Source organism: Ambystoma mexicanum, chromosome 7p, assembly GCF_040938575.1.
Source record: "Ambystoma mexicanum isolate Mex_15411 chromosome 7p, UKY_AmexF1_1, whole genome shotgun sequence".
Taxonomy (NCBI): Eukaryota; Metazoa; Chordata; class Amphibia; order Caudata; family Ambystomatidae; genus Ambystoma; species Ambystoma mexicanum.
In genome coordinates, this window is record NC_090939.1 from 269,707,987 (window position 1) to 269,732,749 (window position 24,763).

Here is a 24,763-nt window from a genome sequence, read left to right on the forward strand (position 1 = left end):
GCCAGAGGAGACACCAAGGAAGTGCTTCAGAGGTTGACCTAGCAGCACAGTAATTAAAATAAACAACTCAGTATTAGGCCCTCACCTACTTCTTATCTTCTTCTATTCTTCTTGAAGAGGGCTCAACAACCTCTCCCATATCCATGCTCCGATTTACCATTCAATTTGGTTACCACACAACTAAACAAAGTCTGGCAGGGAGATAAAAAGCAAAAAACATACACACTGTCACGAGTGACCACCTTCTACAATATCGGATGAATGCCTTCTGGCTGACCTTGGCCATATGTAATAGCTTTAGAATCCCCTTGTCAATGGCATGATATATTGTAACCGAGTATAATGAACAGTACATAGCCATGTTTGCTGTGTAATGAAAGAGGAAACTAAACAAACTATGCGTAAGGAAGATGGATTACAAATGTGTGCATTTGCATTTTAACAGAGATTAATTTTGCTGGCGGATTATGCAGCTTAATAATTGGAGGGACCTAACTTTTGCTGAATATCACAATTTTGGTCCAAGGTCACAGTGCATCCTTATTATGGATGATGCAAAGAATCCCAAATCTGTCAGGTCTGGGGTTTTATCTGTTCAATTTGTGGACAGAGGGTGGGAGAAAAAAATGATACTGCAATGACGGCTTGACCTGGAAGGTTCTTTCTATGTAGTCCTATGGGAGGGATGAAGCTTGTGTTTGGAGGTGTTGGTTTGCATCAAGATCAATGCCATGCAGAACATTAAGGTAGGTGTCAGAGGATGTGTTTTAAGGAAATTCTCTCCACCCGGATGAAGGCGGTGGTGCTAACTAGCTCTGAGGAGCTGAGCTGTGATTGATCCAAGCTCATGGCCAGAGTTTGGAGAGGTGCTGGGAGTAGGGATGGCCGTCTTCACTGCTTGAGAGTAGAATGCTTTGTGGGCGGGCACTGGATATTGGATGGTTGTGGTCTATTAGTAACACATGGCTATCAGATTGGTCAAGAAGGTAGGGATGGTCAAATGCCTATGCTGAGTGAATCAGAGAGTGAGTGGGTTAAAGATGAGTATCTGGTATAAGTTCCGAGTGCAAGGAGTGGAGCGGTCAAAGAACCGTGGAGCATATTTTGGCGCCTCATTTGGATGTTAACACTGTGCTATCTTGGCATGCTGCATTACATCAGAGCTAGAGAAGCACCTCAATAAAAACATGCATGTGATATGAACGAGCGAAGCTGTGCTCAGAGCAATGGAGGTTAGCCAGAAGAACGCATACCCCAGAGCAGCACCAAATTCTGAGCAGGACAATCCATGAAGCTCCATGGCTGCCTGGGCTGCGGTGTCACTGCCTCTTCGTGCTTTCAAGAGTTCTGTAACTTTTCACGGTGGCTTAGCAACCACAAAATGTTACAGAACTCTTGAAAGCATAAGACTACTTTCACCCAGCCTGATTCATTCTAGGGACTGGGATCAGGATGGCCAGAGCACAGCACTGTGCTGTATCCAGGGCTTCTTCCCCCATCACTCATCCCCAGAAGAACTCCTGCAGCCCGCATACTCCAGGCATAGCCATCCCTTCCACGGGCAGGACCCACAGCAGCTGGTAGAGGGGCATCAAGATTCCTGCAACTAAGTGTATCCCAGCCTAAAAGTGCAGAGAGGAGGCTGGCAGCATCAAGGTGAGACTTTGAATGGCTCTGCCCACCCTCCCCCCGTTTGGGGTTCGTTTCAGCTGGTTGTCTTTACATGAGAATGCTGCAGGCAGCGAGTATGGGTGGTTGGGTTTGGTGTGTGTGTGTTTATTTATTTGTTGGGTATTTATAATGTACCTATACAGCATAAGTGTTTCAAGGCGCATCAAGACAAGCGAGGGGATGAAGGGGACAAAAAAAAAACCAAAATAACTTTCCTACTAGGTATTGAGGCATTCGGACCGTGCAAGTGCAGTAACAAGAAAACAGGGGAGTGTAGGAAGGGATAAACTGGGAAAACAAAAAAATAATCATCCGACTAAATCTTGAGAAAATTCGGAGTGTGCAAGTGCACAAGAGGTTGGGATGAACAGGGAAATACAAACAACGTTCCTACTAAGTCGTGAGAAAATTTGGAGCATGCAAGTGCAGAAACAGAAATGAGGGGAGGCTGGCAAGTGAAGGTTGGGATGAGCATAGAACAACATGGGATCCACAGGGAAAGAAACAATAACGTTCCTACTAGGTCATGAGACAATTCAGAGCGTGCAAGTGCAGTAACAGAAAAGAGGGGAGAAGGGGAGGAGTAGTGCAGGACGGGGAGGAAGGGGAAGGCGGGAGGGAGGAGAAGGAAGCAATAAGTGCAGGTGAATAGGTTGCACAAGGGAGTGCTTGTGGAGTAGGAGCGAGGGAGCCTGTGACAAGGAATGACTGCAGAATCACCCTGATTGCCTAGAGATAGGGAGAAAAGCCTACATGTTAAACACTGTGGCATGCTGATATATTATTTCCCCCTTTTCTGTTGCCTTATTAGTTTCCCGTTTCAAGCTCCCACAAAGTAATTTACTTTTTTTGGATGGGGTAAAATTGCTGGTTAACCATATTGCACAATGGGTGACCATGGTTGTGCATACATGATTGCTCTTACTACCATCATTTTCTTATTAATTTTATCTTCTGTTCTCTCTCACTATGTGTGTCAATTGACCTCAACGATTGGCTAATTCCATTGCCAATACTCCATATGCTTTTCATGAATTTTCTTAATCACTATGTGGTGTTTCTTTAATTATTGGTTATTCTTGTCAAGGCATATTGGATTTATTGTGTTGGGTATTTATTACTTCTGTCCGATATCTTATATTATCGTGGCCCCCCCACCCCCCTTTTGGTTGTTTGGGCCTGATTGTTTTGCTACATTTGGTTGGTTACATATGAATATGTCAAATATGTATATTTGAAAAACTTATGGATATAATTTTATAGCCTGGAAAAAGAGCGTTGAAGCTCGAAACAAGTGTCGGCTGTTTTTGGCTGTTTTTGAGCTCAATGAGCTTTAATAACCGTGTTTGTGTGCACAATTAATGGTAGCAAACCCCTTCTTAACATTTCCATTGACGTAGGCACCTTGGCAGGGTGACTGCAACTTGTTGCCATTTGCAGCCCCATAACACACCCCATTTCCCGTCAGAGCGCCTAATCTCAACTATCCACCACTGCCAATATCTCATTAATTACATTTCAAACACACCACAAATGCAAAAACACCCAGATTTGACTTTCCTAGAGAGAGGGAAATACCCCATGCGACTAACTAAGACAAAACGTCTACATGAAAGATATGGAAAAATATAACTGCAAGATTTGCTAATTGGCGTATTAAGAGGAGGGACAGTTAAACAGGGAACAGTAATTGATGTTCCCCTTATCCGCACCTTGCTTACATTGTCAGCCGCTAGTGGTTGATGGCTGTGCTGCATGCTCCACTGACTAACACAGGCAAACACAGTCAGGAGCTGCAACTGTAGGAGATGCCATTTGCTCGGGACCTTTGCCACAGGGGGACACACGGGCAGTGGGGCTGCCCAGGTTGACTGTATTAAGAGGAAGCCAATGGAGGGAGGGGGAAGTGTGATGGGAGGGTTACAGGACAACACAAAGGCGGAACAGGAGGGCAAAACCAGGTAAGGGAAAAAGGACATCACTCACCCTGCACTCTGGATCGAAAATAGAATGCAGGGGAGGTTGTAGGCACTCTCAGCACCAAGGCCAACCGGCAGTGGAGGGAAGGCGAGGGGAGGGCTACAGGACAACACAAAGCGGGAACAGGAGGGGCATAGGCATGCTAGGTGCGCCACGAAAAAAAGGCAAAACCTGGTAACGAAAAAAAAATGAAACTAACACGGGGAGGAAGGACACAAAACTAAGAGGGGACACAAGGGGCACAATGGGAAAAAGGACATCACTGACCCTGCACTCCAGATCAAAAATTAGTTTAGTAGGACGGTGCATCTAAACTCAATTTGGGTGCCCTTCCACCCAAGTCAGGCTGAAGTTGGAGTCTTTAAAGGACAGTGGGACTCATTTTCTGAACTGTAAAATATGACATTCGCACAATAACAGCTTTTCACCACATGTGCAGTTTTTGGCTGAACAGGGGGTACAATACTTCAAGAAAGAGGGACCAACCCCAGTGGTTAAGGTGCGTGGACATGGGGCCATGAGAGCATTTATCATGTTTTCTTTCCCCAAATATGGCATTGTGGACAAGTCACACCTCGTTCTGTGCCTCGTGTGAGAAACCAGAATGTTTTTATCAATTAGTCCCTGGGGAATCTGTCATCCAGGTGGCCAGGACACAGCCATCGCTTTTGGATCCAGTTCGTGGGGGTGGACCAGTGCGGGAGGATCACCTGGGTGAGGTGTCTTCAGGGAGTGCTATCCCCTTCCTTATAACACCTTTACTCCATCCTACCAGGTAGGATATTTAGGAACCCAGCCCCCCCTCTCCGTTTTACAACACAAACACTTTCTCACTGACAGCCCGCTATGAGAGAAAACAGATTAACACCCAAGCGGTATACCTGACGTGTTCCAATACGATGGTCAGGTGAGATCAGGCAATTACTGACCATCACACACACTGACTTCCATTACACTTCCCCAAACGGATAAAAGGCGGGGCACGAGAGCACACTAAGCGAGGCAAATCACACAAGGAAACAGCAGTTCCAAGATGGCAGTTTAACAAGAGAAGAAAGACGGCAAGACAGGAGGGGGTTGCAAGGAGGGAACTTCCCTTGACCTTTTCGACAAGGAACAGTCACCTTTGTGAAACCTTGAGAATAAAAAGCGTAAGAACAGAAAACAAGGCTGAAGAAACCTGCATTGTGTGTCAAAGGTACCCGGGGCCCTCCAGCATCGATAATCAAGACGGGAGAATCGCCAGCTGCCATGGTACTGTACCTGTCCCCAACAATAAAGCAACACCACAGCGAAATCAACACAGTTGAGTGATTGAACTTAAGATAAGATACCTTTGAAAGAGTGATCCGGCACTGCGTGTGTGCTCATTCGAAGTTATGGGTAAGGTGTCCAGCGGAGAGGTGGCAAAGTGAAAGAGAGGCAAAGAATTGTGAATCGAAGTGGTCCTGCGACGGGTCAAGCTAAATCCTGTGCACAATCAAACATCTTTGATATTGATACAGACAAGAAAGTTTGTGTTAAAGTAGATAAATTGGTCCGAAGGCCAACGGAGGGAGACGACTGAACATTATGTTAAAGTGGAGCAGGGAGATCAGAGGTGAATAGTAAAACGCATAGGAAAATTATCTACATGTGAAATACAAAAAGAAAAGTAACTTTATTGCAATTTGTTGCATCAGGCCTGCTGAAAGAAGATCCTTTGAATGGCAAAGAGACTTTGGCACAGAAGGCCATGAGGTTGACGTTTTGAACCAACTGCATCCTCGTGCTAGAGAAGCCAGAGATTGTGCTAAGCTCGAGTGTGCTGCCTTGTCCTGTGCTGAACATGCAGGGAAGGGAAGCCTACGGCTTGAATATCCCGACATATGATTTCTTGAACACTTTTCTTTTGCATAACATTGTTTCCCAAACTATTTGTATTTAGAGGCAATTGGCAATAGATTTATCAGTATAGGCCCTTTTATTTTGACACAACACCACTAGGACTGCATCATTATTATTTGATGGTCGTAGCTTGCTCCCATCTTTAGATTTAGGATATGCATTTTTTAAACCCAATTGAAGATCAATAAAAATCCTTGAACTGTGGTCCCTCGTGTCTGTCTTACTGTTGATACCATGACTTCCTTACACTCGGTTCTTCTATCTGGTGAAATGAGAGCACCTGGAAACGCAGGTTTTAGACACAGCTGAAACACGTGGACATTTCCAAGGGCATTATTAATGTAAAAAAAGCATTTGTGCTATACCACCCTTGCAGCTCCTGGAAAGTGCTACACAAATATTTTCATTTCTCGCTTATTCATGTCTTTCCTATCATATAATTGTGATCTATGGGGCCCTGGACATCAATATATTGTAGCATGTGTATAGATTTGCATTGCTGCGTTGAAGGGATGTACATTAATTACTGAGTGCTGATGCAGAGTGAAGCACTGCATTCACTTTGCACCCTATAGATGGGGCCGTGTGAGTGATTCTGAAATCCATTGTCATAAGTAGTTTGTGTGTAATAATTGCACCTATATGGATGTAAGCTTTGATTGTTGATTTATGTAGTCATTTTGTGCATCTATGCACCATGCATATGTTTTCTATAGTGTGCTGAAAACTACTGTACTAAGCAACGACGCACCAAGGGACACGGTCACAGATAACAGTGGCAAAACCAAGGAGGACCAGTATAACCCACCGCCCACCACCCCTGCACCCCACTCATTCCCCACAACTAGAGAGATCTGCAAAGGGTAGCCCACCCAATCAACAGACAGACAGACCCACTGAAAGACACCCCATGCGCAATCATGCACTCTGGAAAGCCCAGACATGCAACGCATTAAATCGAAGCATCACCCTGACAATTACTCATCCACATAACTAGGGTCGCCCGGTAGATCACCACTTCCTCAATTTATTATAATACCAGCTGTACACTAATTTAGAAGCTAACCACGTAACATGCCAAAACGCAACCACCTGACTAATCCCTGCCGAGGAACTCGGAACGCACTGGGTACAACCAACCCCTGCCTTCCAACCTGTAGGGGAAGTCAACCTCTATGCTTGCAGTGGGGGCCGGTACAGGCCGACAGACCTCAACCAAGAACGGAGGATGGTACCACCGAGCGCCAATCCAAGACGCACTTCAGAGACATTGTCAAAATAACCAATGGACTAACCAATTACCCCTTCCTGCTCCTCCAACATAACCAACACCACTATACACGACAAGGAGCTAGCCACAGTACACATAGACACACCCAGAACTAATCTAATCCTCACACTCAACCAACTCTCAGACTCTGGAATTAACTTCAGAAGAACACACCCTTGCACACAGTCAACACATTCAGTGACACTACACATTTCCAACACAATACAAAAAACACCTAACAGTCATCCGCGACTCTGGGCACCCTTATGGATACAACTAACCACTGCGCATGTCTACAACCCCACTCTAACCTCATATGACTGCCACACCCAACAAAAACAGCAGCAAGCTGCTGAGGCACGATGCAGTTACAACAAGCGGGGCCTCTAGGGTCAAACCAACTCCCACATGCAAGACAACGCACACAGACGCCAGTTCCTCCTGGTTCTGAACCTATCCTATCATCTTATCCTCAATAACATACCCTGCACTCAGATCCACGTGAGTGCCTGGAGACTGCCATTGTGCGCGTAATAAAACAACATCTTTGCCCTCCATTCAGACCATGTAGACTGGCACTTAGGGCTTACCTGGTCCTGAAAGCTAAAGTACTTCTCTCCCGCCCTAAAGGCGGTACCTATATGGCTCGAAAAAGGCACACACAGTTATCTTTGCACTTGGTTTGTCTGTTCTGTGAATAATTCTCAAATCCCAGAAGATGTCGAATTCTGCATCCCTTGGTTGCAATCACCCTTTTGTTCTGGCTCAGTTTGTAGGTTTTGCCATCAGAGGGCAAGATTTGTGTGATATCACTTCCGCTACCGCTGGCATTTTGGTCAATTTACATCCCTGGGACAATCCCCTGAAGAGGCAGGTTTGTGCAACTCTCCTCTAAAATTGGGAAGAAAAAAATAACCTACTCAAATGGACTGTGAGGTGTTTTTGAGATGATATCTGAGGTGGTATTTAAATAACGCGCCTGTACACAAGTGTTTCTAGGCGCAACAAGACAAGGAGGGGGAAACAAAGGGAGGACAAAATAACGATCTTACTAGGCCTTGTGTCATTCACATCGCGCAAGTGCGGGGAAGAGGAAAGGGGAGAAGTGGAGAAGGGGAAGGCAGAAGTGCAGTTAACTCACAAGTGCAGCCAGCGGGTGGCTCATAAGTGCAGAGAGAAGGGACTGTAGGGTTACAGATACAGACCCTTAACTGCTGGGAAGCCCAGAGGCAATGCAAGGGCAACTGGACATGCAAGAACCTGCGTCCCGATTTCAGAGGGTGACCAGTGCGCCGAGCAGTCAGGTGCATCAGCAGGGAAGAGGAAGAGAGAAAGCGGTGCGAAAAGGAAGGTCAAGTTGCTTCTGGAACCGGAGGAGGTTCTGCTCCAGTTTGAGAGAGGCGGGGAGGCTGTTCCAGAGGGAGGCCTCAGCCGAGGAGATCAATCTGCCCCCAACTCTCTGCTTGGAGAAGCGTCTGACCGTCAGATAGTTGGAGGTGGATGAGCAGAGAGCTCGAGAAGGAAGATGTTTTGAAAGAGAAAGTTGGAGATAGAGCGGTCCCAGGCCCCAGAAAGCCCTGTGGACGATGCAAAGGGTCTTGAACCTGATCCTTGCAGCCATGGGGAGTCAGTGAAGAGATTTCAGAGCTGGAGAGATACGATCCCTGGGAGTGAGGCCAAGGACAAGTCTCGCAGTCCTGTTCTGGATACATTTTAAAGGTCGAAGAGTAGAAGAGTAGAGGCAGGAAGATTTAGAAAGAGGCTGTTGCAAAAGTCCAGCTTCTGGGGGAAGTGAGAAAGGGAAGAATACCTCTGAGGAGGTGCAGCTGATAGTTTGACTTCTTAGAGATGTCTTCTTAGAGACGTCAGAGATGTGAAGAGAGAAGGAGAGGGTGGAGTCGAAAATTACACCAAGGATCTTAGCCTCACAGGAAGGAGCAGGCAGAAGGCCCAGAGTGGGCAGCCAGAGAGAGAGGAAAGGAGGGAACGTGTGTCTCATTGAGGAGGATCTCAGTCTTACTGGCATTAAAGGCAGAGATCGTTGGTGGCACACCATTCCTGAATTGCGGCCAGACAGTCTGGCATGAGAGAAGAAGCAGAGGTGGCTGAGGGGACCATGAAAGAGAGCCTAGTGTCATCCGCATAACATTGAAAATTGGAGCAGCAACTAGCGATGCAGTTGGCAAAAGGTGCCAGGTAGTGGTTGAAGAGCCAGGGAGAGAGGTTAGACCCCTGGGGAACACCACAAGTAGAGAGAGAGAGAGAGAGGTAGACGAGAGGAAAGACCCCGACTGGACCTGAGAGGGTCGGTTGGTGAGAAAGGGGCACAACCAGGCCAGGGCCTGATCAGTAATACCAAGGTTGTCATGGAGGCGATTGAGCAGGATGGCATGGTTGACCGTGTCAAAAGCAGAGGATAGATTGAGGAGAATGAGGGCAGAAGGGGGGTTAGAGTCAAGATTGGAGAGCAAGTCTTCACAGGTGTTCAGGAGAGCAGTTTGAGTGCTTCTGGCAGCTCTGAAGCCAGACTGGTGGTCATAGAGATAAGCAACAGATTCAGTATGTAGATTATGCTGGGAGATGGCCAGCTTTTCCAAGAGTTTGCCCAGGAAAGGAGTGACAGAGATCTGGCGTTAGTTAGCCGTAGAAGAAAGGGGGTGCACAAGAGAGTGCTTATGGGGGGGAGGGGAAGTTCCAGTGGCAAAGGAGTGATTGCAGAAATCGGCCAAGGCTGGAACAAGGGTGTTGATGTGGTCCTTGATGGTTCTGGATGAGCAGGGGAGAACCTGCTTTGACGCGACTTTCCTAGATCGGACTGGTCTGGAAATTTTGTCAGGCGAAAACAGGGGAAAGGAGGAGGAGAGACGGCCTCAGACGGACCAGGAGTGGTAGAGGAGGTAGAGGTAGAGAGGGTGGACAGTATGTCCTGAGTTGTATTAGTGAAATGAGAGTCCAAGGCTGTGCAGAGAGCCTGGGAGGAAACAGGAGAAGTAGAGATTTCAGCAGGATTGGCCAGTTCCTTGCAGATTATGAAAAGTTCGGCTGAGTTGTTAAGATGCCGCAGAGATGCGGGCTTGAATGTAGGCTCTCTTCTTAGAGATGACAGAGTGTCTGTACTGCCTTTGGAACAGGCGGCAGGCCAGTTTGTCAGGGGGTGCACTCGATGCCCTCCACTCACGTTTAAGGGCGGCGAGGTCAGAATCGTACCAAGAGTTGCACTTGAACTTGGGGTTCAAGCGGACCCTCATGACAGGGGCAAAGACATCCAGAGTGTTAGAAATAGAAAATTGAATGTTAAAAGAGGGCTGTGGAAGGGTTTGAATCAGACAAAGGTGCAGGAGGAGTAGAGAAAGTAGCGGCGAAAGTCTCAACTGACAAACGCTTCATGGATCGGATGACCGAGACGGTATGTGGCAGTGCTGAGTCGGATTGACCTGCGGGGAAGAGAGAGAGAGGTGGGAAGAAAGGAGAAAGTGATCACTCCAAGAGAGAGGAGTGGTGAGAGGGTTAGAGAAGGGGAGATTGGTTTTGGAAGAGAATAAAGTAATCCCATCTCCTCTGCATCCAAATATTGTGCCAGCTAGGTTTAAAAGTTTCTGATTATCACGGAACACCTCAGTAACAGAAAGCCAGATCGCTATCTTATCACCCATGTTACTCTGTAATGGGATACAATTATCAACATTTGAAGTCTAAGCCATCTTACCAGAGTTTCCTTGACTTGCTTAGGTATCCAGAGTTTATAGTATGAGTTGAATTGGAAAATATGAGAGTACTGCGGTTGGTTCATGTGCAGGGAATTGAGCTCTTTGTCATAGGTCTGAAGAAGTAGACAGAGAGCCAATGGATCTCGCTGAGAGTGCAGGATATCCGTTAAAACCACTGCAAGATATGACAGCACACCGTCTAAAGACAAAAAGAATGAGGCAGACCATAGACAAATCAATAAAAAGGTTGACAAAACTTCACAGCTACCTGCGACACATCACACATACAGTAACGAATGAGGGGGACATACATATTTTATATCCTGCAAATATGATTAACAACAACAATATCTGAGAGCAAATATAAAAATTTCAGACATTTTGTCAGTAAAAGATGCAGGAACAACTATTCTCGCAAAACAAAATACATTATTTTCAAGTAACTGTGTCTGGCCAACTTTGGAATCTTTCATAGAGGTATACACTTTTGCTAAATTATACCCATTGTCATGCAAGGAGGATTCAGAGTCTGACACGAGAATATTGATAAAGGTATGCGTTCTTTTTACATAAACAGATAGTCTGCATTATAAAATAAGGACCCTATTTCAGAAGTCCTTCCCTGCTATAGTAAGCAAGCCCATAGCCTCAAAGAGTAAACACATTGTAGTTACCTGTTGCAGGGAAATCGCAGACTTTAAAAGTGAAGAACAAGTACTGACAAATCTGTCAGGTATGTATATGGTACGGTGAAGAAGAAAATTAAATCAAGTAGATTCGGGATGCAAGCCCAATCCCACCACACTAGGGGAAACCCGCAGGAATCCTTGGCAGGAACTCTAACGATAAGGCAAGGGAGAGTGAGGAAGTGGACTTTATGACCATACAATCTCTATGACGGGAAGTGGAAACAGGTATCTAAGGCCCTTATTCAGATTCTCAGAGCGACCACCCGTATGATTCTCAGATTCGCTGGGTGTACCTACTTCAGTTGTAGGTCCAGTTGCAGTGGGCCCAGCGGCCACAAGTGCAGAGCTAATTTTTTAGATGCAGTCCCCACAGATGGTAGTCCCATGCTTTGGCAAGCAATCTTTTTTCTAGATCAGCCAGGCACCGCAGGATGATTACCACCTCCTGCCCCACAATGAGAGGAGACCCCAAGACATGTCTGAGATGGGCAGCAGCTATGAACACACCAATCGAGGGCTGCCGGTGAGAAAGGCTGATGAAGAAGACTCTTTTCTGCAAAGCTACTCTTTGTGTAAAAGAGTAGCAGCTGCAGGAAGACTGATCTTGCTCCACTAGCAGACGATGTGTGGAATTCCAAACTTAAGACATTAGATGGATCCACAGAAGTAGTCCTGGATGAAACTCGTCCCGTGGATGGTTTCCGGGTGCTTTCGAAAGCTTCTGAGGGCAGGATACTAATTCAGGGGTGTGGACTGGTTGGTCCCATCAGCCCAACTATGAAGCATTGACAAGGGTCTTCTGGAGATCAATGCAAAGGCAGGGCTTCCCCAGGACTTGACTGAAGGCAATGTAGCTTGTAATCAGTGGCAGTCTTAGGGTCTTCAGTGGGCTGCTTCCAACATTCAGGACTTGGCAGCAAATGACAGGGCTCCTTTTATATAAAATGTGAGCCGGGGGTCAGCCCCAGTCTACCAATAGCACAGATCAGCAGCATTCAAACTGGGAAAAGAAGTCTCTTGCCCGACATGGTGCCTGGGACCCACCTACCTGCAATGCTGCCTACCTAAATACTGTCCCTCATGAGTCCTCTGCTCATCTACCACCAACCTTCTGCGAGTGAGCCGTTTCTCCAAGCAGAGATTTGGAGGGAGATCCCTATCCTCAGGAGGTGCCTCCCTCTGGAATAGCCTACCTGCCGCCCTACATCGTGAGCCGGATCACCTGAAATTCCGAATACTACTCAAGAACTTTCTCTTATCTTCCTTCTCTCCCTCTACCCTGCTAACCTAGTTCTCTGTTCTTTCCCTCCTATTCCTTACAGCATGCTGACTGCCTGGTGTATCTCAGAGTCTCACTGATCCCCGGCACCCCTGCCAGTCCTCTCTCTCGCACTTGCTTCAGGGCCATACACCCCACACACACTCAATGCACTGAGAAACGAACCCAAGAGAGTGGCTCTTTCTGCACTTACCCCAGTCTCAACCGACCGGGTGCACTTGCCTTCCCTTCGCTGTGACCCTCTGCACTTGCTCGATCCTTACGCACCCGCCTGAAGATAGTCTGTCTGTTCTCCCTTGTCTTCACCCCTAATTGCACTGTTAAACGGCAGAATTGCCGTCAGGCCAATTTGATGTATCCCATACTCTTAAATGTACTTTTTTACGCACTTACTCTGCCTGTGCAGACTATAATGTCTCAGATTTTCAAGGGCCCTGAGCGACTGTTGATTCTTTCCCCCATGCTCCCACCCTCCTTGAGCGCTTTGAAACACTGGCCTGTGTATAGGCACTATATAAATAAACAATACAACACATCTGCCCAGGAAAGTGCTTACCATATATGGCATTTCCTCACCAAAGAAATCAGGACGAAGGCCAAAGGATAGGGAGAAAATTTGACATGGCTATTTTGAGGATTTGGTACTTAAAATTGCATTATGCAGTAAAATGCAGAAGTGCATGTAGTACAAATGTCTGCTGTCTCCAGCCAGACTTGGACACCTTGTAAAAGTAACAGAAATGTTACAAAAGAAAAAAGGGATACACAGTACCCCGGCAGCACGTCACTGTAAAGTGATGTGCGCTAGAGTAAAACAACAAAGTAATTTCGCAAAGAGGACACAGTGGCCCTTGCATTCGTAGCCACATCGGGTTTCCAGTGACTCCTGAAGAGATGAGCAAGGCGGTAAAGCAAAAGCCTTTATTTACCTCCAAACGTCAGGACAGAGTTCATAGCAAAAAGGTGGGGGTTATGTTGATGTCAATAGAGGGAAAGTAGATAAAATATTTTTCCAAATGTCATATGTCATATGCCATACACTCATAGGCCCTATGGAATTCAGTCAAACACTCCAATGACATTCATATGGGGGCATATGTTCAATATTCTCAGAGAGCATAATAAACACTGAGATAAAATAATGTAAGAATAAGTTTTACAAATGTTAAGGGTATGTTAGGGAGAATGTTCAGTTTAGTGCTAAATTCCTCCCACCTTAGAAACCTCCAGCTCTTTTGTTAAACTTTGGGACTTTGAACTTTTAAATTCTATGTGTTTTCTGTGTTTGTTTCTTTTGGTTATGGAGTCTGACAAACTCCATAGGCATCATCTGTTACATTGTGTCACAGCACCTTCAGTGCAGTGGCACAGGGAAGTCTTTCAGATTTCCCCAAGGTTTAAATACCTTTCTCTGGGATAAACTACTGTTTCCCAGGGCAGTAAAGTGAAACTGACTTTACTTACCACTGTAACGTTCTAGACCCAGCACACCCTATCTTCCAATAGAGTGCTGGAGGGGTTACTTAGTATCCCCTTTGTCTAGCTTCTTATGTAACATGTTTTATGTTACCCTTTCCTCACTGAATGTCTGGTGGCAGTGGTTTCGTTTCGAACTACCATTGTTTGCATTTACTGCTGCTGTTCGCAGCTCCGGTAAAGCAACCGCGGGAGCCATCTTTTTCAAAATGGCACAGAGCCATCTTTGACAAAATGGTCCTCGGTCTTCTTTTTTCGCCATGTCTTTGTGGAAAGGTCCTTCTAGAGATTTTCTCTGCGCGCCAAACCAGGTTTGGTCTCTTTGTTCATTTCGCTTTTGGTGGGATCCAGGAGTGAAGCCAGACTCTGGCTCCAGAATGTCTGGGGTAGGCAGGAAGTGAGGGAGGTGTCTGAAACTCCCTGTGTTTTTTCTCCTAGGAGACCCAAATGCACTCTGTGGCGATTGGCTGGCTGACTGTCCAGCAATGACAGCCACCCTGCTGGGTGGGTGACAGGCTGGAATGAATGGGATAGAACTGAATAAAAGGTGAGTCTTTTGGCTTGGAAGGCAGAGTCGACCACTGACGAAGGAACCGAAGAAGAGCTTGAAGAGGACACCTGCTGCAACTCATGGACCGTTGGTTTGCACGGTGAAGCCCTGCTGCAGTGGCGAAACGCCAAGTTCGCATTCACAGAGAAGCCCCTGCAAGGACGACTTCTCCCTTTGAGTTGGTGGGACCAATCAACTCCAAAGTAAGCCACCTTGACATCCATCTCAGAGCTGGTTGAATTTCCACACAGTTGCTGCTGGAAACCGTATTGCCAGCGAGAGGAACACCAGATTGTGTGCGTTGCTTTTAAGCTGGCCTAGAGCTTTTGGAAGATCCTCTGGACTCCAAAGAAGCAGGACTGACCAAGCCTGAGTCCCCTGAACAGAGTGCGGGAACCCAGAAGCAAAGAAAGTCCACCTCAACAGCCAGGAACCTCGTTGTTGCTATTTGCGGTAGCCGCAAGAAACTGAAACACGAAACAGCCACTGAAAGCAAAGTTTGCGGGTTGCAAGTTTTGACCGTCCCAGTGCAGTGCAGGAGTCCCCCGACATCTTCCCTCTTGTCCCCACGACTCGGCCCAGGAACAGTAAGATCTGCAGAGCTGTACAGGAGCAGAAGTCATCAGCTGCATCTTTTCTTCATTGCTAAGGTACTGTAAAACAAGCCTCAGAGAACTTACCTCTTACTGTGGAGGTGCTTGGAACATCTGCAACTCACAAGTCTAATCAGCTTGTGGCCCTACATTTGGTTCTTCTTTTTATCAAAGACTCCTAAGAACTTGTGCAAAGACTTTTCCATTTACTTACCAGAAGTGCTTCATCCTATACAAAGACTTTCTACCTATTGACTTTGGCTTAGCCTATTGCATTGTATGACTCTTCTAAGAGGATCTGAAAGTATTTGCCCTGCTTAAGAAATGTGTGATCCCTTGTGTTCTAATAGCCTTTGCCTTTTACCAATTTAAAGAGTGTTCTGAAGGCCAACAGTAAGATATTAATGTCCCCAGCACCCTTGTTATTGAAGTCACCTGTGGGTGTAGGTTGCGTCTGTGGGCCATCCCAAACGGGTCTTGTCTGATTCAGAAACTCAGAGTCTACAGTATTGAAGTGTATTTGTGTATTACTATTATATTGCTCCCTTCTAAGGAAGGCTTTATAACTGACTGATAAATTAACAATTGTTTATGCAAGAAACCTTGATTGTAAGAGTTTATTTGAATACCTGTGACTGTGAATATTTGTGTAACACCACTGCTGCTCACATTTCCCCTCTTGAGATAAGCCTGGCTGCTCAACATGCTACCAAAACTGTGTAGTACAAGCGTATACCAAAGGTTGGGTTGCCTATACCTGTAGTCAGAGTTGTTTGTAGTGTTCCTAGAGGGTAGTGCATTCAAACTTTGCCTAACAGGGTACTCTAACAAAAAGTAAAGCCAACAAACAGTAAAAAACATATATATTAAAAAAGTACAAACACTAACTCTATACCACTACAAATCAACTAAGAAACTCGAAGTATACACACTCTCCCCATAACACTAAAAATACAAATACAACCTTAACACTGACTTCAAATATTAAGCAGGTTACTTCAATACTATAGTTGAAGTGCTTGTTAAGGTTGCATTTGTAGTAGTATGGAGTAAGTATGTATACACATCCAAGTTCATGACTGAATTTGGACCAACCAGTGGACTGCCCAGTTTTCTACTGGGCTACCTTGCTGCAGCTGTCACCTTTACGAGTTCAAACTTGAAGGATCTTCAACTTGTGGCCAAGACGGAGTGTGGAGTAAGGAAAGAATGGCAGTGGTTGGATGGATATGTGTGAGGGTTAAAGGTGCAATGAGAAAGTGAGGATGAGGAAGGAAGGGAGGTGCTGTACCTTTAAGTGTCATAGGAAGAACGTATTGATAATGCCAGTCGGAGAAGGGATAACTGGAATGTAGAAGGGACAGTGAAGAGGGTTGAGGTGAAAGCAGCATTGGCCTGCCTATTGGGTAGAACTTCATTTTTGTGCAATATTCTCCCCACTTATGAGTCCCCCATCATTTGTATTTGGACTCTTGGATTTTTGATCAGTTCTCCTGAGTGAGTGGGAACCTTCTTCCCCCTCCCCCCCCCACTCATTCAGTCTTTTACTCTACCTCTGGGAACATGTTTCAACGCTTTTGGTTGTACCTCTTTAGAGTAATGCTTTCCCCTCCACCTTTTAAGGCATCTGCACTTTATTATTGCAGCACACAGCACTTTCTGTGGAGTGTTGCTGGGAGCTCTTTGAGCTGCCCTTTTTATTTTCCTTGTGATAACTACTGTTTCCAAGTATAGGGGATACATTCTATCCCAACTAACTTATTTTAGGAATCAGCACAACCCACATTCTGTGGAGTGCTGAGGGGACACAATCTATGCCTTTTTCCACTTCTGCTGTAACTTTCTAGTTACAGTGACACGTTCATCTGAGTGGCTGGTGGCAGTGGGTATTTTCTACCGATTTGTGCTGAAAATTATACGCAGGCTGCTATCGTAGCTGCAGTAAGAGACACATAGGTCACCATTGTACTGAAATGGTGCAGGTCTTATTTTTTTGCCTACTCTCGATGACTTGTCCTTTCTTGAGCCTTCTTCTGCTGTGCTGGGTGAGGGAGGTCCCACCCACTCTCGTCTTTGCTGGGCTCTCACTGGGAAGCACGCCCGAGGGCGCCAGAGTGTATCGGACAGGAAGCTAGGAGTGCGAAAGTCTGCAGGTCTTTATCCTCCAGTATGTCTGCTTGAATCCAATTCTGACTGGGAGGCTGCCTGTCCCCTTGGGGGGCACACCACCAAATGTTTGAATGTAGCATGATTGATGTTTGGCTGGGTTCATGCATAAAGGCGAGGGTCCTGGAGCAGAAGTCGACCCATGGAACATAGGAAAACAAGGAAGAAGGACGCCTGCAGCTACCTCCAGCACCACCAGTGGCTGCTCAGTGACTGCTGCTGCTCCAACCTTCTCTTCTGATCAACAGGAAAGATCCAGACTGGACAAATTTCTCCCCTGGTCAGGTGGGTCTGACCAGTCCTGACACCACCTGCGTTTTGAGCTGTCCCTCAAAAAGCTGCAACTGTCCTGGGCTGCAATTCCCGAATACCCTGGGACCTGGACCAATTTGCTGCGGAACGTCTCCTGAAGTGCAGCTTCGCCTGGAACTTCATTGGCATCCTACTGGACCTACATGGACTCTTTCCCGCTATGAGACGTCTCCCCTTCCAAGTCAGGGGCCGAGAAAAGGGAGAGAAGCCTGACATGTGACAACCATCGCTTAACCAAAGCCTTTGTCAAGTCCCAACAAGCCAGTATTGTGAAGATCGTCTGCTGAGCATCCCATCCAAAGATGGGGTACCATCCAAGTCTGCTCCCGGCAAAATGTCCTTCAGCCCCCAGCCCAAGAATCCGAACAGGAGCTGCTGTCGCCTCACCTGAGGACCCGTTGGTGACAACGTCATCTTATCTTTCTTCATGAATAGGTACTGTCCCACTCCCAGGTACTCACCTGGGTGCTCGCTGTGTTAAATCCGACTCCTCCTGAGCTTTCTGTGACACACTGTGGTAGACAACCCAACTGTGTTCTCCCAGGCCTAACGACAGTGGTGGTCATTTAGGTTACAATCCTTCAGTTGGTCTACCTGACCCCCCTAACCATCTTTTAACTAAACATTGTACTTACTTGCAATGCTGAAGATTCCTGCTATTTTGACAACTCTGACAGTGTCTACCTCTCTTTGTTCTGCCGCTCACTGGCCCTGGTCACCCAGTGTCCCAACTGACTGAGACAGATAGGCAGAATATACTTTAGTTCAGACCGAACAGTAATAAAGTAATTACCAGTATCTGTGTTGCTTACCTGAATATTGGTTAAATAATTGATTTGCTACTCTGACTACTTGCCTGTATTCATCTAAAGTCTACTGCTGCCCTGAATAATGTCTAAATACCTTACTGTATGAATGTGCATACGTTTACTCACCTGTGATTCTAATATTGTGTTAGTTGCTGTTAGGGAGAATTCTCTTATAAGGCTAATTTCCCAAACCTAGTGAGTCCCCCAGCAGCTTTGCTGGATTTGTGTGGTTTGTTTTTTTCTCCTGCTAAGAGTGAGACTCTTTCTCCCACTCTTAGGCATGATTTTGAGGTATATCTTTGACTTATTGTGTGCTTATGGGTTATGGGGTCTTTTACTCCATAGGGTATCATCTGTTATAGTGTATGTGTTACACGGCACTCTCAGTGCAGTAACACAGGGGTGTCATAGTGACCCAAAAACATAGACTCCATACCCTGGGACTGACTGTCTCCCAGGGCATGTAAAATCACCATTGGCTTTACTAGTCCAAAATTGTGAACAGAACCAGTACAAACCATCATATTGTGGAAGTACTGGAAGGGGTTAATTCGATTGCCCCTGGGTATGGTTCCAAGGGGGCACTGTCCAGTCCCCCCTTGTCGAGTTTCTAGCTGGTGGCAGTGGTTACCACGCGAAATATTCCAGTGGAATATTTCCTATGGGATTTTCCCATTGATTTTAAACGCATCACTTTTTTGGTGCAATGTTAGATACCGCTGGTTTATTTATTTAATATAAAAACACTGGTTGGGTCTTTTTTCGCCAGAACTCTTTTCCAAAATGGCGTTTGTGTCCGTCTCTGTAACTCCAACCAAAGTCGGGCCCTTTGTTCCACTTTTGGGCGGTATTCTCCACAGAAGCCCTCCAACTGGTGCCACTCTGTCTGGGTTCCACAGGATGTGTGGGTGAGGGAATTGGCACCCTGGACTGTGTTGCCTTAGCAACCCAAGTTGCACTCTGTTCTGATTGGCCCAGTGGTGAGCCGCCCGGCTCACCACTTAGCATGTATGAGTGACAGCTAGGCTGTTGAATGGGGGTTTTATGCATAAAAGCAGGGCTTTTGGGACTGGAACTTCAGAAGTCGCCACAGGAACTAAGAAATCCGAAGAGGGGAGAAGATAAGCCATCTGCAACAACGACACCACCGGTGGAGCCCTACTGTAACGACCTCACCACTTTCCCAACGACAAGAGAAGATCTTCTGCTGTAAGAGTCTTCTCCCTTTGAGCTGGTGGGGACAACCAGTTCGCCATTCGCCTTCTAGGACGTCCCTAGGTCGAATCGCCAGTGCCAAGCACCCCGGCGGCCGGATAGCCAAGCTTCACCACTGTGACCGCGAATAAAAGGAATGCACCTTTTAACCGAACGAACTCCGTGGCTGGTCTCTTCCCTGGGCAGTGCAACGACTCCAAATTTCCTCCTCGACGAGATCCTCTCTTCCCCTGGTCGAAACCATGAACTGCATCCGCTGCCAGGAACAACTGCCACCGCTGGGGCTTCCTCACTCTTTAAGGTACTGTGGTCAGCCTGGCCTCCCTTTCTGCTGCTTGCTAAAGGTGACCCTTAAATCCTTGGCTTTCCAACTGGGTTGGCCCCAGACCTTTTAACTTTACCTTTTGCATCAAACCAACCTCCTTTGAAAATTTCTGCAAAGACTTGAGTGCTTTTTAAACTGTGTGATTTTGGGCACATTTCACCTTGCTCCATTTAAAGTGGGCCTGGCCTATGAACTTTGGCTCTACAGTAGACTCTGCCTTCACTAACTTGCTGTGGTCTTAGAAAAGTGTTGGGAACTGTTTTATTTTCATGACCTGCCTTTTTCACTCCCTTTAACTTAATTATTGGAGTGCCATCTAAGTTACGCGCTCACATCTGTTTTTACAAATAGTGGTGTTTTGACCGAGACTTGTCTAATAATTATTAAGGGAGGTGTGTATACTTTTCTGATTGTGTTTGAACTTGCTTTGATCTATAGTGCTTAGTGTATTTCCTAAAGTGTGTTTTAAATAAATAATTCTATACTTTTGATACCAAGCTCTGGTCAGTGTTTGCTTGCTTTACTGTGTTTTTAGCCCTATTGTGTATCCTCTGTATACTGCCCTACTAATCTTGAGAGAAGTCTGACTGCTCAGCCACAGCTACCAGGTAAATCTGGGTGGTGCAGACTGCTACCAATTGGGTTTACTGTTTACCCCTGTAGTCTTAATCTTCTTGCAGTGTTCCCCAAGGGAACTGCACAGGATTCTGCCTAACAGTTGCTTTAGTATTTAAATGAAATAACCAAATGTTTTATACATCTACTGTGTATAAGTGCATTCTTGACTATAGGTGTGCCCTGATGAGTTCTTTGTACTTACCTACAGCTATTCTCCCTCCTAGACGAAGCCTGGATGCTCGTCCATTGATAACAAACCTTTTGGGTAGTTGAGGCCAATCCCAAGAATTGGAGTCCTGTACATCTAAGAGTGAGTCTTCCCTAGTCCTACCATAGGTGGACTTCAGTAAACCTCCCTAACAGTGCCATAGAGACATTTAAAACATATCTTTGAGGAAGAGCATTTATTGTTAGGACGGATCACAGACTTTTGGTCAGTATTTTCAATAAGGGAGGACCTACAAGTGTGCGGAAGGATCATGAAGTGGGTGAGTAGTTTGCAATGTTTGAATTTCCAGGTGGAGCATGTCATCGGAGGAAAAATGGGGTTGCTCATGCTTTGTTTAGGGTGGCGGTAGAAGGATTGGGGGACTAAGAAGTCACATTTTTCAAGTACAACACTGTGTGGAGCAAAATGAAAGGGATGAGGCCTGTTTACAGGTAGATGGTACAGTGAAAATGGGCTGGTGATTCAGATGAAGTGGGGATTAAGGAATTCTCTCCACATTCTTCCTATGACATGCACTTATAGAAAGTGTCATTCTCAAAGGGTGATATATTTGTGGAGGGGGATTTTAATGCCTCATGTATTTTTACTACTTTTTATGGCACAGGTCTGCATCACGAGGCATCCAACTATAGGGGCGATCACGTAAAGAATCTTCTGAATTCATGGGGCTTAAGCATGGTAAACTGAAATATTAAACCTGATGTTCCAGCCCAGCCTATTTGGTCGAGAGGGGGCTCCTCATCCAGAACCGATTATGTTTTTCTGACCCCTTTCTTGCATCACTCTTTCGAATACTTTGCAATAATAGAATCTGCTGGAAGTGATCATGCCTCCCTAAAACTTTGTATACAAATATAGATAGGAATACCTACTTGTCTGCAAACCAGCACCTATCAGTCAACAGGCCAAGAGGCTTAGCTTACTTTGATCCAACCAAATGTGTCCAAATTTAACAACAAATTAGAAGATCTCTATAGATCTAAGTGTAAACACAGTGAGGAAAGGAACCTTCCATCTACCTCTGAACTTGTAAACCTAGGTAAATGTCCCTAAAAAGATCTGTTATGTATCAAGAAGCAGACACAGACAACTGAGTAAAACCTGGGTCATAAACGTTTATTCAAATAAAATAAGGCTGGGAAAATGCCTCACTTGTCCCACGCTAAGGTGGGATTTCCCTACCTAACAGAATAAGGAGAGTCTTTGTCAGGAAAGTCCAAAGCAAACATCTGTATGTGTCCAAAACCTATACTTACCCTCACAACTACTTGCATATAATGTGTAGGGATGTCAGTGTCAAAATGATAAGTGTTCAAATAAAAGTTCAGACCTTCTTCCAGCTCTTGGTTGGAAAAGGGTTTTTCCCTTCCCCAAGATTCAGAATGGATCACTACGTCAAAAAGAGGGTTCCCTTCCATCGCTTTCAAGTCTCTCAATGATCCCAAAACCAATACAATTCCTTAGGATACTTCTCAGTTTTTGTGGCAGCTTTACCTTTCATCAATTTCATCAATGTCACAAAGGTTCAGTTCAATATTCTCAAATCACCCACGTTTCTCCTTGAATGTCAAACACATGCTTATGTGTGAATTATGTGGCTTTTTCCTTCAGGTGGGTGTACTCTGTCTAGGCGCAGCTGTCGGACCACACAGTCCACCTATTTATTACAGGTCACGCAACCAACACACCTTAGTTGCTTTTTCACAGTTACACTGCCACTGTTTATGCTTCACAGTGGCATTGGGTTTTCCTTTCAATACCCTCTTGAGACCTGTTTTGCCACCATTCACTTGGTATAATTTCAAATAGTTCTGCACAGTTCTTTACACTGTTATAGCACTTGTCAATGCTTGCTTTCTTCAGTGTATACAATTCACAGTTCCTTTGTATCAGGGAACATCATCAACTGTATGCAATTCAAATCGTGTTCAATCACTCTTGCTTTCTCTTGGTTCGTTATTCAAAACATAAGGCTTCATTTCATTCCATTCAAGCACATTGCATAACTTGCCTTCAAATTCCCAGTTTACTCTCCTGCTGGGAATGTGTACTCTGCTGCTCACAGGCGTTTTTACACTTTTCAAATTATTCAATTTCTCAGGCCCTTTCTTGGCCTCATTAATTTCATCTTATTCACAGTTACGTATTCACAAATCCTTATAATATATGCACTTTTCTTAGCCTCAAGTTATATCCTACAACTTATCATATTGTGAAAAGTCTTTCTTTAAAGCTGGACTGGCATTCACAGTGCCGAAATAGTCCCTCGCTCACTCGCAAGCGATTCAGCCTGCACAGAGCACGCGGTTTACCCCACAGCGTCCCAGAGTCATTTAAACTCCTTTGAGTTGCCAGGTACGCAGTCTCTGGGTACTGCTCTCTGCATTGGCAGGCTCTCTGGGGCTGTTGCTGCTCCCGGCTCAGCGCAACTTGGTTAGAGGATCTCCAGCACCTCGGCCGAACAGAGAAGGAGTGTCTCCGACTCCTAGAGGTTTGCAGACCAGTTCTGCCACCTGAGACCTTTCCTGCTTCCGCTGCATCGACTTGGTTGAGGACACAAACGGACGTGTGAAGTATACATAAACACCGAGTAAACTGTAGTTTGAGAACAGTTCCAAGTTAAGGCAATCCTCACTTGTTTGCTTTGCCAATTCATTTAATGAATAGGAGAACTACAGATAGGATAAACAAGCAATAGACAAAGTGAATGAAAACATATAGGTTAAAGTAATAGACAAAGCGGAATAGGATCACACATCAGTCCCCTATGTTGGCAGTAAGGTTTTAGATTTGTTCTTATACTGTGGGCCTCATCACGAGTTGGGCTATATTCCCGGCTGTAATACTGCCGACTGTAATAGCCCTAGCACCGACCAGCCCGGTGGTATTACCACCGGATCACGGGTTGAGCGTTAACGGTAAATCCCCATTCCTGATTGGGTCCATTGGATCCAATGGGGAATTTTCGTTGCCAATACTGCGGGCTAATACAGCCGGCTGTAATACTGCTGAAAACAGGGATTTTCACATCCAGAAAAAAGCTGGAGGTAAAACAGCCGATTTAGCGCCCAACTCGTGATAGGGTCAGCCCTTAAATGCAGTAGTAATACCGTTACCACCACATTTAAGGGCTACAGCCCAACTCGTGATGAGGCCCTGTGTATAAACAGTCAAGAATAAAGTAGATTGTGAACTGTTACTACCATCATTTCTATTACTCGTATACGAGTGGCTGGTTCTTACAAACAAGGTAGTATAGATAGGGACAGATGTTGCTCTATCCTTCACCTAGACAGGCGGCCGGCCCATAACCCCTTGCTAGGGATAACACACCTGCAGAGAGGGGATACTTCAGTTCTTTACCTAGGTTTACAGGTTCAGAAGTAGACGGAAGGTTCTTTCTTCACAGTGTATACAAATTATTTAAAAAATATATATTTCTTTTATTAGCATTTCTTATACAAACAGTAATTTAACCATTCCCTTCCTACCAAATCATCCCTAATGCACCCTGCCCCCACATTGTCTCTGCATGGTACAACACAAGCTATTAATAATCAGCACAAGTCGAAAGTCAGTGAAATGTGAGTACTTCCGCCCATTCATATGAGAATTTAGACTGGTCTCCTTGGATACTGTACGCGATCCATTCGAGGGCAATAAAATTCCAAACTTTGGAAATCCATTCGGCAACATGTGAAGATTCATTAGATTTCAATTTCTGAGCGATTCCTAATAAAGCAGCCAGTTGCAGTATTACATAAGTCTTACATTTTTGTTTCAAACTTTTTTTCATTTTTGATTCAAGAATAGATTTGAGAAAGTTTGGCTTCAAACCACCAAAGATTTGTGCTAACCTGTCCTCAATCTCTTCCCCTCAGTTTTGAACAGGTGCACCAGATATGCCCCCAGTCGCCTATTAACCCACATTGCTTCGAGCATTGTGATGGGATGGTTGGTCTCATTTTGTGCAAACGAGCAGGCGTA

At 45.5% G+C, this 24,763-nt stretch overlaps 1 protein-coding gene across 1 annotated transcript in view; it reads right to left on the reverse strand.

Moving 5' to 3' along the window:
• Window positions 1-24,763, reverse strand: part of URB1 (URB1 ribosome biogenesis homolog) — a 2,274,827-nt gene that overhangs the window by 1,059,445 nt on the left and 1,190,619 nt on the right. Inside the window, exon 19 of the mRNA XM_069636341.1 lies at window positions 10,515-10,714. Coding sequence (XP_069492442.1) covers window positions 10,515-10,714 — 200 coding nt within the window. The remainder of the gene's footprint in view (window positions 1-10,514; window positions 10,715-24,763) is intronic.